This window comes from Cetorhinus maximus, chromosome 3 (assembly GCF_964194155.1).
Source record: "Cetorhinus maximus chromosome 3, sCetMax3.hap1.1, whole genome shotgun sequence".
Taxonomy (NCBI): Eukaryota; Metazoa; Chordata; class Chondrichthyes; order Lamniformes; family Cetorhinidae; genus Cetorhinus; species Cetorhinus maximus.
Genome location: NC_135881.1, coordinates 56125611 through 56144284, shown reverse-complemented (window position 1 = coordinate 56144284; position 18674 = coordinate 56125611). Strand labels below are relative to the sequence as shown.

The window sequence follows — 18674 nt, the reverse complement described above, 5'->3', positions numbered from 1 at the left end:
AAGCAGGAAAAACAGGGAGAAGCTCAAGGGAGACCCACATTTTTACAGGAAGCCATGTCCTCAATTTATAACGAAATGTTGAAATTACTGTAAAATATTTAAAAAAAAATACTCACACTTTGAAAATGTTTCAATAAATGATGTAAAACATTTCAAAAACTTGAAAAAAACTTTACAAAACACCTGCAGATATTGGCATTGATGCAGAGGTGAGGCTTGGGGTTGAGGTGGTGACTGATACTATTAGGGAATAATTAGGATCTGGCTGCACTGGAGGGAGCAGCTTCCAATGGCTTTGTGTGAGAAGTAGCAAGGAGAATGAGACCTAAAGTACAATTAGACCTTAAATGGAATGGACATCCACTTCTTTTTCTCTGCCCTATCATTCTGCTTTAGCTGCAGGATGACCATGCCCTATAATGTGCATCCCAGAAACCCATCCTCCTTCCATATAATATGCGGTGTCTCTAATTGTTCCTCATGCTTTGTAACTTTGAGCTGCAGAAAAATCCACAATGAGGCATTTATTACATTTTATATTCTTCATTCATGGGATGGACAATGCTGGCTAGGCCAGCAATTTATTGCCCATCCCTAATTGCCCTTGGTGGTAGTGAGCTGTGTACTTGAACCCCTGCAGGGAGTGTGGTGTAGGAACACCCACAGTGCCGTTAGGGAGGGAGTTCCAGGGTTTTGACCCAGCGACAGTGAAGGAACAACAATAAAATTCCAAGTGAGGGTGGTGAGTGGCTTGGAGGGGAACTTCCAGCTTGTGATATTCCCATGTATCTGCTAGCCTTGTCTTTAGGTGGTAGACATCAAAGGTTTGGAAGGTGCTGTCGAAGGAGCCTTAGTGAGTTGCTGCGATACATCTTGTAAAAGGTACACACTGCTGCCACTGTGCATCGGTGGTCAAGGACCTGAATGTTGGAGGTCGTAGATGGGGTGCCAATCAAGCAAGCTACTTTGTCCAGGACGGTGTCCAGCTTCTTGAGTGTTGTGGGAGCTGCACTCTTCCTTGCAAATGGAGAGTGTTCCGTCACACTCCTTGTAGATGTTGAACAGGCTCTGGGGAGTCAGGAGGTGAGTTACCCGGCACAGGGTTCCTAGCTTTTGATGTGCTCTTGTAGCCAAAGTATATATATGGCTGGTCCAGTTAAATTTCTGGTCAATGCTAACCCCCAGGATGTTGATAGTGGGGGATTCAGTGATGGTAATGCCATTGAATGTCAAGGCAAGATGATCAGATTCTCCCTTGTTTAAGACGGTCCTTGACTGGCACTTGTGTGATATGAATATTACTTGCCACTTATCAGCCTAAACATGAATATTGTCCAGGTCTTGCTGCATTTTGACATGGACTGCTTCAGTATCTGAGGAGTTGTGAATGTTGCTGAACATTGTGCAATCATCAGCGAACATCCCCACTTCTGACCCTGAGGAACTCCTGCAGTGATGTCCTGGAGCTGAGATGACTGACCTCTAACAACCACAACCATCTTACTTTGTGCTAGGTGTGACTCCAACCAGTGGAGAGTTTTCCCCCAATTTCCATTGACTTCAGTTTTGCTAGGGCTCCTTGATGCCACACTCGGTCAAATGCTGCTTTGATGTCAAGGGCAGTCACTGTCACCTCACTTCTGGAGTTCAGCTGTTTTGTCCATGTTTGGACCAAGGCTATAATGAGATCAGGAGCTGAATGGCCTTGATGGAACTCAAACTGAGCATGTATGAGCAGGTTATTCCTGAGTAAGTTCTGATTGATATCACTCTTGACAACACCTTCCACCACTTTGCTGACGATCGAGAGCAGACTGATGAGGAAAAATTTTTTGGGTTGGATTTGTCCTGCTTTTTGTGTGCAGGACATACCTTGGCAATTTTCTGAATAGCTGGGTAGATGCCAGTGTTGCAGCTGTACTCGAACAGTTTGGCTACAGGTGCGGCAAGTTCTGGGGCACAGGTCTTGAGTAGTATTGCCAGAATATTGTTAGGGCCAATAGCCTTTGCAGTATCCAGTGCCTTCAGCTATTCCTTGATATCACGTGGAGTGAATCAAATTGGCTGAAGGCTGGCATCTGCGATGCTGGGGACCTCAGGAGGAGGCCAAGGTGGATCATCCACTCGGCAATTCTAACTCAAGGAGGTTGTAAATGCTTCAGCCTTGTCCTTTGTACTGATGTGCTGGGCTTCTCCATCATTGAGAATGGGGGACATTTGTGGAGCATCCTTCTTCAGTATGTTGTTTAATTGTCCATCACTATTCACAACTGGATGTGGCAGGACTGCAGAGCTTGATCTGATCTGTTGGTTGTGGGATCGCTAAGCTCTATCCATCACTTGCTGCTTGTGCTAGTTGGCATGCAAGTAGTCCTGTGTTATAGCTTCACCAGGTTGGCACCTCATTTTTAGGTATGCCTGGTGCTGCTCCTGGCATGCCACCCTTCACTTTCCCTTGAGCCTGGGTTGTTCCCACAGCTTGATGGTAATGGTAGATTGGGGTATTTGCCAGGCCATGAGGTTACAGATTGTGGTTGAACACAATTCTACTGCTGTTGATGACCCACAGCACCTTATGGATGCCTAGCTTTGAGTTGCTAGGTCTGTTCGAAATCTATCCCATTTAGCATGGTGGTAGTGTCACATTCGATGGAGGGTATCCTCAATGTGAAGATGAGACTTCGTCTCCACAAGGACCGTGCGGTGGTCATTCCTACCAATACTGTCATGGAAAGATGCATCCGCAACAGGTAATTTGGTGAGGATATGGTCAAGTAGGTTTTTCCTCTTGTTGGTTCCTTCACATCCTGCCACAGCCCTGTTTAAGCAGCTATGCCCTTTAGGACTTATCCTGTTCGGTCAGTAGTGGTGCTACTGAGTGACTTGTAGTGGTGGACATTGAATTCTCTCACCCAGAGTATATTCTGTACCCTTGCCACCCTCAATGCTTCCTCCAAGTGGTGTTCAACATTGAAGTATACTGATTCATCAGCTAACGGGGGTGGGGAGGGAACGGGGCTGTGGGGTGGTGGTGACTGTAAGTGCTAATCAGCAGGTTTCCTTGCCCATGTTTGACTTGATGCCATGAGAGTTCATGGGGTCGGAAGTCAATGTTGAGGACTCCGAGGGCAACCCCCTCCTGACTCTATACCACTGTGCCGCTGCCTCCAGTCAGTCTGTCCTGCTGGTAGGACAGGGCATACACATGCATGTCTGTGGGACAGTTCTCCCAATTTTGGCACAGATGTTAGTAAGGAAGACTTTGCAGGGTAGACAGGGGTGGGTTTGCCATGGTCATTTCCGGTGCCTAGGTTGATGCCAGGTGGTCCATCCAGTTTCATTTCTTTTTGTAGGCTTTGTACTGGTTTGAATGGCATGCTGGGCCATTTCAGTGGTCAACCATCGTACTGTGGACACTCATGGTTTTCAGAATGCAGGTTCCATATGACACTGGTTCCAACTGTCCTGCTGTAATAAATTAACTGAAAGGATTCAGAAATTTGAATAATTAGAAGTAGTTTCAAGCCAAGCAAATAAAAAAGACAAGGGGCAGAATTTTTCTGTTGGTGAGCTGGGGACGAGGCCCACTCACCGACACGAAAATGACATGGGAACCCCTGACGTCATCCCGCCCTATTTAAATATTCAGGAAGGCGGGCGGACAGCGCGATCAGCTGTCCGCCCGCTGAACTGTCAATGGCCAATTGAGGCCATTGACAGGATAATTAAGCCAATTAAAGGCCCTGCCCATCCAACATTAAGGTTGGCGGGCAGGCCAGGAGCCCCAGCGAGCTTCTGAAAAAACATGAAATCTCATCCACCGGCGGGATGAGGTTTCATGTCTGTTTTAAAAAACTTTAATAAAGTTTATGTGATACTTATTAACATGTCCCATCTCGTGTGACATTGTCACATGAGGGGGGCATGTTAATAATTTTTTTATTTTTCTATTTTTCAACTTTCAAAAACTGTCAGCGCCCTCCCTGAGGCAGCACTTAGTCTCAGGGAGATGCGCGCTCTTTCGCACACATGCGCGAAAGAGCACACTCTGACAGTTGGGGAATCCCTCCCCCCCTGCACAGGAAGCGCATAGCACCTCCCGTTGGGCGGCCCACTGGGTGGGCCTTAATTGTCCTGCCCACTCAAAATGGCGGTGGGGCCGGTTTCGGCGTTGGTGATCGGCTGCCTGCCCGCCGTCGAGCCGGTGGGGCCCGCCTGCCCATCAAGAGCAAAATTCTGCCCAAGATTATTGGGGAGATGCTGACCAGAGAAGAGGCTCTTTCCCACCAGCCACGCTTGAGTTGCTGGGGAATGAAGGTTAATTTATAGGATTGGGCCTTGTTGCTGAGAGTGAGAAATATCTGGTTCAGCTCAAAAATCATAACAGCAACTTCGTCATTTTTTTTACCATTTTGTCATTTTATGTTAAGTATCCAAGTAATAGTACCAATTTGATGGAATCAACAACTTGAAATTATTCTGCTGATCTAGAATACTCGTGAAAATATTTTGTCGTGTTGTCTATGCAATGTTACAATGTTAATCTTAATGTTATTAAGATAATAATAACAGATTTTAAATCTGCAAACCTACATAAATCGTTTGTTCACTGACATTTAGTGCTGATAGCTAATTACATATTGCAATCACTTTATTTTCCTGTTTACAATACTTGGCACTTTGCAAGTTGCCCTTAGAAATTTCAGTTTCCTTTCTTTCTTAATCTTTGGCCCAGCTTTCCTCCCTTTTAGGCTCAGAGCAGTTTCAGTTGTTTGGAGACAGGAAAAGGAAGAGACACCATTGCGATTTGCACAAAGATTATATCTTATGTGTCGGTCTCTGTTCACTCTGTTGTGCATTATTTTCTTCCTTGCCTATGCAAAACCAAAAACACAAGTTCTTGGCTATCCTTAGAGAAAATCTGCATGCTCCATTCTAGTATTTTTCTAGCATGTTCTCATTAATTTCTGAAGGAAGCTTTTCGCAGCTGGAAGCCTCTCGTAAAACCTTTTAGCATCCCCCATCACCACTTACTTGGTTTATGTTGTAGTTGTACAAACAGCAGAGTAGTGAACTAGAATCCAATGGACATGTGTAGGGAAAGCTTTCATTTTCATATTACATATAGGTACTTACATGAATACAACTAACATTTATGGCGCCAGAGTTGTAAACCACTATAACTTTAAAAAATGGTTAAAGGTTACATTTCAAACAGTGTTTTCATTATGTCATGATCATGCTGGACTAACAATGAACAATGATTTTGAACACATGGACCCGATATATAGTTGAATATAGTACGTAACCAGGAGAAGCAGATTTTTTTTACATGACAGAGGAATTAAATATTCCAAGAGATAAGATAGATTTACCAGTAACACCTGTCTGTTCTTACAGCCAGTAAGTGTGGTACTTCATGGAATAAAGATCCTTTAACAGGCAACTGCTACCAAATCAACTATAATTCAGCTCTAACATGGCACGAAGCAAGAAGAAGTTGTCAGCAACAAAATTCAGACCTGCTGAGTGTGACAGAGCTACACACACAGACATATCTCTCAGGTAACAAGTTATTGCAGGTATAAAAATGTTTTTAAAATGTTATTGTCAGGCAAAACAAAGATCCCATTACTCATTCCTAGCAAGTTATTAACATTATTGACCTGTTACAGCTAGCATGGCCTCTAAAACATCCATTATTATATTTCAGCAGCCACATTCATGGAAACCATCTCCAATGCCGATATTTAAGGTGTATGCTTCCTTGATATTTTTTGGTTGAAGACTGAACCCCCATGATCTAGGTCTCTAGACCCTCCATCTGATAGCAATCATTTTCCTTCTTTCAGTCAGACTTATACACGTCTTTATTGCCACTCCCAAGTCCCATAAGAGCAGAAATGTTCAGTGACAATGGGTGTATTTGAGGCCATGAAGACCATCCTGGAGGATATGGAAGCCTAGGTGAGATTGTTGATTACAAGGTCTCAGGACGGGAATCTAAAGACAAACAATGTTGCAAGAATGCATTCCCAAAGGCCTACACCCTCACCTTTGTTGTGAAGGGTGCTCTAGAATGGGGAAGTAGTAGAGCTGGCACCGACTGCAGAGTCATGATTACCTTTATCATTATCCCTTCCTTGTCAGACTTTTGTATCCTACCTACCAGAGAACTATAATCACAAAATGTTCCATATCCCCCCTTCTACTCTGGGTTTCATGTGAACTCTGCTGCTCCAAAATCCTTTCTAATCTCTCTTCCCCATGTAGCAATGCCAGAAGAAGAAAATACATCCAACCACATCTGGTCCTGCCAGTAGTGTACATAATGCTATGTTTGGTTACAAGTAATATATTATATTTCCCAAATCAGTCATATATTTGTTTTGGAGCATTTATTTGATTTCAATTTTGTTACAACCTAGCAACTCAAGACTGGGCAACTATGAGGGGCTGTGGGCCATCAGCAGCAGCAGAATTGTACTCAAACACAATCTGTAACCTCATGGCCCAGCATATCCCCCACTCAACCATTACCATCAAGCCAGGGGATCAACCCTGCTTCAATGAAGAATGCAGGAGAGCATGCCAGGAGCAGCACCAGGCATTCCTAAAAATGAGGTGTCAACCTGGTGAAGCTTAACACAGGACTACTTGCCAAACAGAATAAGCAGCAAGTGATAGACGAAGCTAAGCGATCCCACAAACAACAGATTAGATCTAAGCTCTGCAGTCCTGCCACATCCAGTCATGAATGGTGGTGGACAATTAAACAACTCACTGGAGGAGGAGGCTCAACAAATATCCCCATTCTCAATGATGGAAGAGCCCAGCACATCAGCGCAAAAGATAAGGCTGAAGCATTTGCTACAATCTTCAGCCAGAAGTGCTGAATGGATGATCCATCTTGGCCTCCTCTGGAGGTCCCCAGATCACAGATGCCAGTCTTCAGCCAATTTGACTCACTCCACGTGATATCAAGAAATGGCTGAAGGTACTGGATACTGCAAAGGCTATGGGCCCTGACAATAGTCCAGCAATAGTACTGATGACTTGTGCTCCAGAACTTGCCGCGCCCCTAACCAAGCTCTACAGCTACAACACTGGCATCTACCTGGCTATGTGGAAAATTGCCCTGGTATATCCTGTACACAAAAAGCAGGACAAATCCAATCCGGCCAACTACCGCCCCATCAGTCTACTCTCCATCATCAGTAAAGTAATGGAAGGGGTCATCAACAGTGCTATGAAGCAGCACTTGCTTAGCAATAACCTGCTTACTGACGCCCAGTTTGGGTTCTGCCAGGGCCACTTAGCTCCTGACCTCATTTAGCCTTGGTTCAAACCTGTTCAAAAGAGCTGAACTCCAGAGGTGAGGTGAGAGTGACTGCCCTTGACATCAAGGCAGCATTTAACAGAGTGTGGCATTAAGGGGTCCTAGCAAAACTGGAGTCAATGGAAATCAGGGGGAAAGACTCTCCACTAGTTGGAGTCATACCTAGCACAAAGAAAGATGGTTGTGGCTATTGGAGGTCAGTCATCTCAGCTCCAGGACACCACTGCAGGACTCAGGGTAGAGTCCTCGGTCTAACCATCTTCAGCTGCTTCATCAATGACCTTCCTTCAATCATAGGGTCAGAAGTAGGGATGTTCGCTAATGATTGCACAATGTTCAGCACCATTTGCAATGACTCAGATACTGAAGCAGTCCATGACCAAATGCAGCAAGACATGGGCAACATCCAGGCTTCGGCTGACAAGTGGCAAGTAACATTCGTACCACAGAAGTATCAGGCAATGACCATCTCCAACAAGAGAGAACCAAACATCACCCCTTGATGTTCAATGGCATTACCATCACTGAATCCCCCACTATCAACATCCTGGGAGTTACCATTGACCAGAAACTGAACTGGACTAGCCATATAAATACTGTGGCTACTACAGCAGGTCAGGGGCTAGGAATCGTGCAACGAGTAACTCACCCCCTGACTCCCCAAAGCCTGTCCACCATCTACAAGGCACAAGTCAGGAGTGCGATGTAATACTCCCCACTTGCCTGGATGAGTGCAGCTCCCACAACACTCAAGGAGCTTGACACTGTCCAGGACAAAGCAGCCCGCTTGATTGGCACCACATCCACAAACATTCATTCCCTCCACCACTGATGCACAGTAGCAGCAGCGTGTACCATCTACAAGACGCATTGCAGGAATTCACCAAGGCTCCTTCGACAGCACCTCCCAAAAGCACGACCACTACCATCTAGAAGGGCAAGGGCAGCAGATAGATGGGAACACCACCGTCTGGAAGTTCCCCTCCAAGCCACACACCACCCTGACTTGGAAATATATCACCATTTCTTCACTCTCGCTGGGTCAAAATCCTGGAATTCCCTCCCTAACAGCACTGTGGGTGTACCTACGCCACATGGACTGCAGCAGTTCAAGAAGGCAGCTCACCACCACCTTCTCAAGGGCAATTAGGGATGGGCAATAAATGTTGGCCCAGCCAACGAAGCCCACATCCTATGAATGAATTTAAAAAAAGGATGAGGAGGAATGAGCTGGCTCCCCTTGTATTCAATCCCCTCGGTTTGGTTGCAACAATGGTTTGTTTAAAATTCTTTCTCCCGTGGATACCTTTTCTAGACCAAGAGGAGGATTTTTCCTCTCATCGGGTGGACACGGTGGATAGGCCCAGGAGCGGCCACGCAACGGTCTGCCCCCGCGATCGGGCCCCGACCGCGATTTCATGCTGGCTGACCAACTGACGGCTGAAACGCTCAGCGCTGCCTGGGTCGGGCAGGAGGTGGGCAAGCGCGGAGGTCAGCGCATGCACACGGGTGCACTTACAGAAAGTTCCCTGATGGCATAGAGCACCAACTTTACAAATAAAGATGGTAAAATTAAGGAAAACATATCCCCTCATATGACTCTTGTCACATGAGCAGGGACATGTTAGAAATGAGATTTAAACATTTTTATTTTATTTTTAATTAACATTGGAAACCTCATCCCCCCATCGATGAGGTTTCTTCAAAAATCCAAAGGCCACTTGGCCTTTGTTCCCACACGCCAACTGTAAGGTTGGACGGGCAGGTAAAAATTCTATTTAATTAATGAATTAATGGGCTTAAGAGCCCTCTTAATTGTCAGTGGGCCCGCTGCCAACTCCTGCGCGTGTCCATTGACTGAAATATCGTGCAAGTATGCGATGACTTCGGGTGCTCGCCTGACGTCATTGCGCGCTATTTCATGCTTGTGCATGTCGAACGCGTCAACACACGCCAAGGTGCAAATTCAGCCCCAATTGTATTTACTTTTTAACAAGGAGCCAATCAAACCAGGTTTTTGAGTCAAAGAAAGAGAACGTCTTTTAGTTACTAAACCTGAGGTCAAATAATATAGGACGCCCTCTACACACACGCACACACAAACTGACAAATCAAAGTTAAAAGAATATACGAGTAAGGCATTGGATTGTCCGTGAGGCGTAGCTTGTGGAACATTACAACCATTAAGTTAGGTGATTTTGGTTGAACTCTGGAGTTGGCTTTGTTCAGTTTTGCAGTCTGCTAAAGAAGACAACCTTTGATGGTTTCCAGAGAGACAGAGAGAGAGAGAGATGGCTGACTTGCTTCTGCAGGGGTGATTGTCTTTATCTTCCTTCCTGCTTGCTTCCTTGCTTCTCTGTTTTTTCAGACCCAGTTTTTAAACTCATCTATGTGTATTCCCAGAATGGAATTCAATTTGGCATGTCCTGTATCCAATTTCATTTCGGTCTAAAATCTCAAAAATGTTTGGACACATTTTGAGATATAGATCAACAGGAGATGGGGTTATCTCGTACTCCACAGGGGTGTTGAATGTCTGGTAGGGTGTAGCTAGCTGAGTGGCAGTTTCCATTGTCTTTACTGAATTACAATGGATTAAAGTCCTGCACTTTGCATTTTTTACGCTTTCCTTTCAAGCGTCTCAATTTGAAGTGGGTTTTGACACCCCACCCCACTGCAAAATTCCATGCAACATCACAGGTCCAGTCTGCAGTACAGCCCATTCCAGGAAAGTGGTCACTTTACAGTATCAGTCATCTTTTGATCAGTGTCTTATCTTGTTTTTTTTTTAAAGAAAACAGGTCTTTTTTAAACAGTTCAACATGTCTATGATTAGTCGGTGAAGTTCTGGGTAGCTCTCATTCCACCAATGTGTCCTTTTTCATGGCAATGTGATTCAGGAATAGTGAGAAATATAGACAATACTCTTCCATTTATCTCTAACCATCATACAAATTCAGTGATATGACTTTCTTTAAAATATTCTAATATTCTCATTCTATAATGATCAATGTATGAATTTATCAATGCATAAAATTATTGTTTATGAGCTTGCACTTGCAATCTTGTCAGTGAACTTAGGTTCTCAAACCAAATGACTTTGATGTCCATGCCCAACATGACCTACTTCTGACTCCAGTACTTTTTTTTTAGCTCTTCTTCTCTATATGCTTTCTTCTGCTTTCTACCCTCTACTATACCCAAGTTATTTATGTCTTGAGAAATGTAGGGCAGCTTTATAGGGGAGAGCTGCATTGGAATGGCTCCCCAATGCATTCCTGCCACCGGCAAACTGTCGGGGTGCAGGCTGGGGATCAGATCGGCTACCTGCTAAAATGAGATCGGCAGCCAATTACTGGTTAAGGGTGATTTTGCAGCCTCTCTGGCATTTTGCCATGGTGGATTGGCTCCAACCCCACATCCAGAGGCCACCAGACCAATGTAGGTGACAGGCTACGGGATCCTTTGGAGCCAAAGGCTCCATGCCTGAATGATGGAGCTGCTGGCAGGAAAGGCCTCCCCTGTGGCCTAAACCATTCCACTGGAGGGATTTTCCCTCCACTCCAAGGGGCCTACCACTTTTGCCCCTTTGAATTTCTTACTTACCTGAGATCACCTCCATGTTGAGGCATGCTTACAGTGTACAACCTGCCAGCAGCATCCACCTCTCCCGGTGGGGCTGCTGAGGCTTCAGAGCACCTTGGGGGCTGTCAATTAGGAGGCTATCTCCAAGAAACATAGAAACTAGGAGCAGGAGTAGGCCATTCAGCCCTTCGAGCCTGCTCCGTCATTCAATATGATCATGGCTGATCCTCTATGTCAACGCCATATTCCCGCTTTCTCTCCTTGATTGCTGAGCCAGTCCAACTGCTAACAAATGTGGGTTTGGAACCCCCTGCGTGTTCAGAAGCCTGTGGGTGAATCCCGCCACATGGCTTCACTACAATTTTGTGTATAGACATTGGACGTGGTTTTAATGAGGTAGGACTTTGTGCCTCTATTATTCTAGATACTTTAACTCTCTAATTTAGATTATGGATTTGAAAGTATGTTAATTGATCTTGACGCCTAGATTTTTTTTTGTTGGTGAGCTGAGGATAATGGGTAGAAAAACCCCTATAAATTGCTGACTATTGGTATGGCCCTATGCTTCCACTGGATGTTTCTCAGTATCAAAACATCACAACCAAAAAATTCCAAACTTCATAACATAGCTTCTCTTTTCCTTCTCAGTTATAAGGATTGCTCACAAGCTAGCTGTTATCAATCTAATCTTGGTGAGTTGCTGCAGGGCATTGTGTAGATTAGACCTATTGGACAAACGTGAACTCATCAAAGAGGGTCAGCATAGATAGGACGACCAGGTCATATTTGAAATAAAAACAGAAAATGCTGAAAAAAACTCAGCAGGTCTGGTAGCATTTATGGAGAGAAAAAGAAGAGTTAAAATTTTGAGTCCATATGACTTCTTCAGAGCTAAAGAGAAGTAGAAATGTGATGTGATGGATTTTATACTGCTTAAGAGGGGGTGGAGCAGGTTGAGCAAGATAGAAGGTCAGGGAAAAGTAACAACTAAGGAGAGATGACAAAGATGTCATGGACATGAGACAAAGGGAGTGTTAATGGTAGTGGTAAAGAGTAAAGAAGGTGCTGATGGTGGTATAAAGGTAAGATAGCAGAAGGTGTTAATAGCAGAACAAGGGTCAGTGCTCTGTGAAAGCACAACATAGAAACAAGTGACAGATGGCCCTGTGGGGGGAGGGAGGTTGGGGAATAAGGATAAAAAAACAAATAAATAAATAAAAGAATAAAATAAAAAATAAATAAAAATAACAAATTAATAAAATTGGACTAAAGACGGAGTCAAGATGGAGGAGAGAGTTCATGGTCTAAAGTTGTTGAACTCAATGTTAAGTCTGGAAGGCTGTAAAGTGCCTAATTGGAAGATGAGGTGCTATTCCTCCAGTTTGCGTTGGGCTTCACTGGAACATTGCAGCAGGCCAAGGACGGACATGTGGGCATGAGAGCAAGATACTGAGTTGAAATGGAAAGTGACAGGAAGGTCGGGGTCATGCTTGCAGACTGAGCGAAGGTATTCCACAAAGTGGTTACCCAGTCTGCGCTTAGTCTCCCCAGTGTAGAGGAGACCGCATTGGGAGCAGAGAATACAGTAGACCAAATTGAAGGAGATGCAAGTGAAACACTGTAAGATGTGTTTGGTGATGGAATCATGCTGGAGTTGGCGGAAATGGTGGAGGATGATCCTTTGAATGCGGAAGCTGGCAGGGTGAAAAGTGAGGACAAGGGGAACCTTATCATGGTTCTGGGAGGGAGGGGAAGAGGTGAGGGCAGAGGTGTGGGAGATGGGTCGGACACGGTTGAGGGCCCTGTCAACCACAGTGGGGGGAAACCTCAGTTAAGGAAAAAGGAAGACATGTCAGAAGTGCCATTTTGGAATGTGGCATTATTGCAACAGATGCAATGGAGGCAAAGGAACTGAGAGAATGGGATGGAGCCCTTACAGGAAGCAGGGTTCGAGGAGCTGTAGCCGAGGTAGTTGTGGGAGTCGGTGGACAGTCTATCACCAGAAATGGAGACAGAGAGGTCAAGGAAGGGAGGTGTTGGAGATGGACCATGTAAAGATGAGAGAGGGGTGGAAATTGGAAGCAAAATCGATAAATCTTTCCAGGTCCAGACGGGAGCATGAGGTGTCATATTTCAGTTGAATTTCTGAGGAGGTCACGGAAATGTAGGGGAGTGTCCATGCATGTTTTTCTATGTGGACTTCCAAAGTACCTTTGATAAAGTTCCATACAGGAGATTATTAGCAAAAGTAAAAGCATATGGATGTGAAGGTAACCTTGTAACATGGTTTGATAACTGGTTCAGCGGTAGAGTTTCTTCTTTAGGCTGTCATTGCACCTACTCTGGCTAATATTTTTGATCCCTGAAGACTCTTGTTACAGGATATCATTTGTCCCAACACGTATGAATAGGATAATATTATGAGTAACAGTTATAAACAATGCGCTTTTCTTTCATTTAGGACTGGTGAATAATATGAAGACATTGCTTTGGATAGGGCTAAATAGCCTGGATGTTGAAAAAGGCTGGCAATGGAGTGACCAAAGTCCCTTCAGATACTTGAACTGGGCTCCTGGTAAGGAATGGGAAAATGAATGTTTCAGTATCAGAAGAATTGAAAAACAAAATGATAAGCACCTCTTGAGCTGATTGTATGTGCCCTAGGATTCCTGTGCTTGGAGAGCACAAATGTCACATTTACAATTACACCCAGTTCCATTGGGATTCTGCCCCATGTTGATTGGACCTCGAGTTTTGCTTCGGATTAGCAGCATTTTTGGAGAGACAGATCAGTTTATATTTCAGAGTTCTGACAAGGGGTGAACCTAGGTGAACAGAAGGGGCTGGAATTTAAGGGGGAAGGGGTGGGTGCGGGTTGGGGTTTGAGGGTAAATTTCCACCATTATTCCTCTGAAACTGACTGTAACTTCAGGAAGTTGGGCATGTACAGAATAAAGTCCCGCTATTTATGGGGGTTACATTCCCACGAAATCTCACAAATGGCGAAATTGCAAAGGAGGAACATGCTTTTGAATGGGACTCAATTAGGTTCCAGCCATGTGAGGGCAGCATTGGTTTGGGCAGTTACAGTACTCCATAATAACCTGTGTTATTCACTGAAGCTGTTAGACCTGCTATTTTCATTCACATTTTTGCTTTTTTGTTTCCGATTTCCAGCACTGACAATTTTATTCGCAACTCATTTAAAAATCGCAGTCAATGAAAAAGAGAAAAACCCAGGGCCAACAATGGTTAAAATATATCCTGGAAAATTCCTCTCTGATCCCCACTGCCCCCAGTTCCAGTGAAGCTCAACGCAAACTGGAGGAACAGCACCTCATCTTCCGATTAGGCACTTTACAGCCTTCCGGACTGAATATTGAGTTCAACAATTTTAGATCGTGAACTCTCTCCTCCATCCCCACCCCTATTCCGTTTATTCCCCCTCCTTTTTGTTTTTTCCAATAATCTATATAGATTTTTCTTTTCCCACCTATTTCCATTATTTTCAAATGTATTTCCATCCATTGTTTTATCTCGACCTTTTAGCCTTTTTAGTATTCCTTCACCCCACCCCACCCCCACTGGAGCTATCTGTACCTTGTTTGTCCTGCTTTCTACCCTTAATTAGTACATTCCTTTAGATAATATCACCACCTTCAACACCTCTTTGCCCTTTTGTCTGTGACATCTTTTGGTTATCTCCACCTATCACTGGCCCTTTACCTAGCTCTTCTTGTCCCAACACCCTTCCCCCACTTAAACCAGCTTATATTTCAACCCTTTCCTATTTTTGCTTAGTTCTGTTGAAGGGTCATTCGGACTCAAAACGTCAACTGTGCTCTTCTCCACCGATGCTGCCAGACCTGCTGAGTTTTTCCACGGAAACAAGGAAGTCGCGATAGGCGGGACTTTACTGATGTCCATCACTCAGGGTTCCGTCACAGGTTTTAGTGTGGACCCTGAGCCCTTCCTCCAGAGTGGGCAATCATTGAAATCAGCATAAATTTTATCTTTCCCGCCCCATATTACTCTCAGAAACTATATAAAAAGTTACGTCTTGTTCAGGTGTAATTGGGTTTTAATAGCGATGTGATTAATAAAATTTGGTAAACAACAGAATTAGCCCTGAAAAATTAAGTATATATTCATGGAGTGCTGTTAAATGGTTAATGAGTAAATTTTTAAGCAATTTTTAAAAATAATAATTTTTAAAATGTTTTTGAAGAATATTTTAGCTTCTATCTGGCATATGTATATCCCAATGTCTAATTTGCTCCATGTGAAAATTATTAAAAGTAATTTTATTTAATTGCTTTTAGTTTCCTGTTTGGGTGTCTCCGTGAAAATCTTTTAATGTGATTGGCTGCTTGGACAGCCCGATGACTTAACCACTGCTCCACGCTGTGAATTCTCAGTATTGAACACTGCAATCAGTTGTCGAGCCATTGAATGGCGGCAGTGGTGAAATTCTCACTAGAGGAATAGCTAGATCTCTCAGTGAGACTAAGATTGCTGCGAGTACCCTTTGCTTCGCCGTTGACCTCAAAATCCAGCTCATATGTTTGTTCTCTCCGTAGACGCTGATTGACTTGTAGCATGCATTATTTGAACAAGCCATCTGAACAATAAATTCACAAAGTGCTTTATTATTGATTTCAAGCTGGTTTCCAGTGAAATTGCCCCAGAACCACTTCACTCACTGAATGCCTCTCACCTGCGTATTACTTGCGGTGCTGTAATTAGAATCTCAATAATTCACTCGTTGCTATTACAGATTTTGTTTTTCTTTGTGAATTTAAGGACATCCATCATCTGAACCAGATTATACATGTGTGGCTATGAACCCTTCCATGGGAGCAAAGTGGGAAACCGAAGCTTGTTCCATGAAACTGGGATATATTTGTCAGGCTCATAGTGGAAACACAAATTCTTCCAAGACTATTGAAGGTTAGTCCTGTTGGGTGTATAACCATTAGAGAATTAATATTGCATGTACTATTGATCACAGAGGAACAAAAGCCAACCAATGCAAGAGGTTGCACAGTGATAGAAATTGTTTCTAAGATGTTACTTTAATTGAGGTAAGAATTCTTGATACGGTTTGTGTAGCATTTGTGAAGATTCCCTCTTTTAGAACATATTTATGATTAAGCTAGAACTACTAAACAGGAAATTTTCATAAACATATTTACATTAGCTCTGGTTTCCCACTAAGGGCATTATATCACGCTGTAACCTTGGTGGAAGATTAATGGAATCCCTACAGAAACAGCATAAATGGCTGAACATGGCCACTTTTCCAATTTTCCTGGATTTTTGCTATTCTTTTGCCACTGTTATGTTAGGAGATTGGGAGAGCCCCCATGGGAATTTAAACTAATGCCATTATCCTCAATGGATCTTTTATTTGTCCTTCGGATGTGAGTGCTGCTGGCAAGGCCAGCATTTATTACCTATCCTTAATTGCCATTCAGAAGGTGGTAGTGAGCAGCCTTCTTGAAACACTGCAGTCTATCTTACACTGACAGTGTTATTAGGGAGAGGGTTCCAGGATTTTGACCCAGTGACAGTGAAGAAATGGCAATATTCCGAGTCAGGATGGTGTGTGTCTTGGAGAAGAACTTGCAGATAGTGGTGTTACCATTGTCCTTCTAGGTGGTAGAAGTCATGGGTTTGGAAAGTGCTATTGAAGGCTGCAGTGCATTTTGTAGATGACACAGCCTGCTGTCATTGTGCACCCGGTGGTGGAGGAAGTAAATGTTCAAGGTCGTGTATGAGGTGCTGATCAAGTAGGATACTTTGTCTTGGATCGTGTTGAACCTTTTCAGTGTTGTTACAGCTGCACTCATTCAGGCAAATGGTAAGTATTCCATAACACTGCAGGAATTCACCAAAGCTCCTTCAACAGCACCTTCCAAACCCACGACCATTACCATCTAGAAGGATAAGGGCAGCAGATACATGGGAACACCACCACCTGGAAGTTCCCATCCAAGTCACTCATCATCCTGGCTTGGAAATATAAGACCGTTCCTTCACTGTTGCTGGGTCAAAACCCTGGAACTCTCTGACAGTACTGTGGATGTACCTACACCACATGGACTGCAGCGGTTCAAGAAGGCAGCTCACCACCATCTTCTCAAGGGAAACTAGGGATGGGTAATAATTGCTGGCCCAGCCAGCGAAGCCCACATCTCATGAATGAAAATAAAAAAATCTTGGCGTCCAGGCTTTGGGAGTCAGGAGATGAGCTAATCGCCACAGAATTCCTAGCCTCTGACCTGCTGTCATAGGCACAATATTTAAATGACTGCTCTGGTTAAGTTTTTGGTCAATGGTAACCCCCCCAGGATGTTTATTGTGGGGAATTCAGAGATGACAATGGCATTGAATATCAAGGGGCAATGGTTAGATTCTCTCTTATTGGAGATGGTCATTGCCTGGCACTTGCATGGCACAAATGTTACTTGTCACTTATCAACCTGAGTGTTGTCCAGTCTTGCTGAATATGGACATAGACTGCTTCAGTATCCAAAGGGTTGTGAATGGTACTGAACAATGTGCAATCATCAGCAAATAGTCCCACTTCTGACTTTATGATAGAGGGAATATCATTGATAAACAGCTGAAGGTAGGTGGGCCTAGGACACAATCCTGAGGAACTCCTGCAGTGATGTTCTGTGGCTGAGATAATTGGCCTCCAACAACAATAACGACAATCTGCAACTATAAGGAGTAAAATATTGTGGTTTGAAATTCTGTACATTATATACTGGTCTCAAAATCTACAATCTTGTAACAGTCTATAAACATAGCTAACAAACGAACATATGAATTAGGGGCAGGAATAGTCCGGTCAGCCTCTCGAGCCATCTCTGCCATTTAATAAAATCGTGACTGATCTGATTGTGGCCTCAACTCCATTTTCCTGTCTACCCACTATACCCTCAGATTCCTTTGTTAATCAAGAATCAATCTACTTCTGCCTTAAAAATATCTAGTGACCCTGCCTCTACTGGTCTTTGGGAAGACAACTCCACAGACTTATGACCCTCTGAGAGAAAAAAATTCTTCTCATCTCCATCTTAAATGGGAGACTCCTTGTTTTTAAACTGTGTCCTCTAGTTCTATTATCCTTGTGGGAGAGCCATCCTTTCGGCATCCACCCTGTCAAGTCCCCACAGGACCTTATTTGTTTTAGTAAGATCACCTCTCATTCTTCTAAACTCCAGTAGATACCGGACCAACCTGTCCAACCTTTCCTTACAAAATAACCCCCTCATCCCAGGAATCAGTCAAGTAAACCTTCTCTGAACTGCTTTGAATGCAATTATGTCCTTTCTTAAATAAGGAGATCAAAATTGTGCACAACACTCTCGATGTCAACAACGTCCTGTACAACTGTGTCAAAACATCCCTACTTTTATATTCCATTTCCCTTGCAATAAACAACAACTTTCCATTTGTCTTCCTAATCACTTGCTGTACCTGCATACTAACTTGTTGCGATTCATGTACCAGGACACCCAAATCCCTCTGTACTGCAGAGTTCTGCAATCTCCTTCCATTTAAATAATATGCTGCTTTTCTATTCTTCTTATTAAAGTGGACAAATTCACATTTTCCCGTATTTTACTCCATAGTTAACATTTTCTCATGTTATACTCCAACTCAGCAACATTAATGAACAATTTAACAGACTCAGAAAATAATAGAATATGTTCAGTTCATATTATACACTTAGGGT

General features: G+C 43.7%; 1 protein-coding gene across 1 annotated transcript in view; it reads left to right on the top strand.

The window, feature by feature from the left end:
• mrc1a (mannose receptor, C type 1a) overlaps positions 1 to 18674 on the top strand; it is a 206245-nt gene that overhangs the window by 59209 nt on the left and 128362 nt on the right. The window contains exons 4-6 of the mRNA XM_078538411.1: positions 5401 to 5565; positions 13386 to 13499; positions 15728 to 15874. Of these exons, the coding sequence (XP_078394537.1) occupies positions 5401 to 5565; positions 13386 to 13499; positions 15728 to 15874 (426 nt within the window). The remainder of the gene's footprint in view (positions 1 to 5400; positions 5566 to 13385; positions 13500 to 15727; positions 15875 to 18674) is intronic.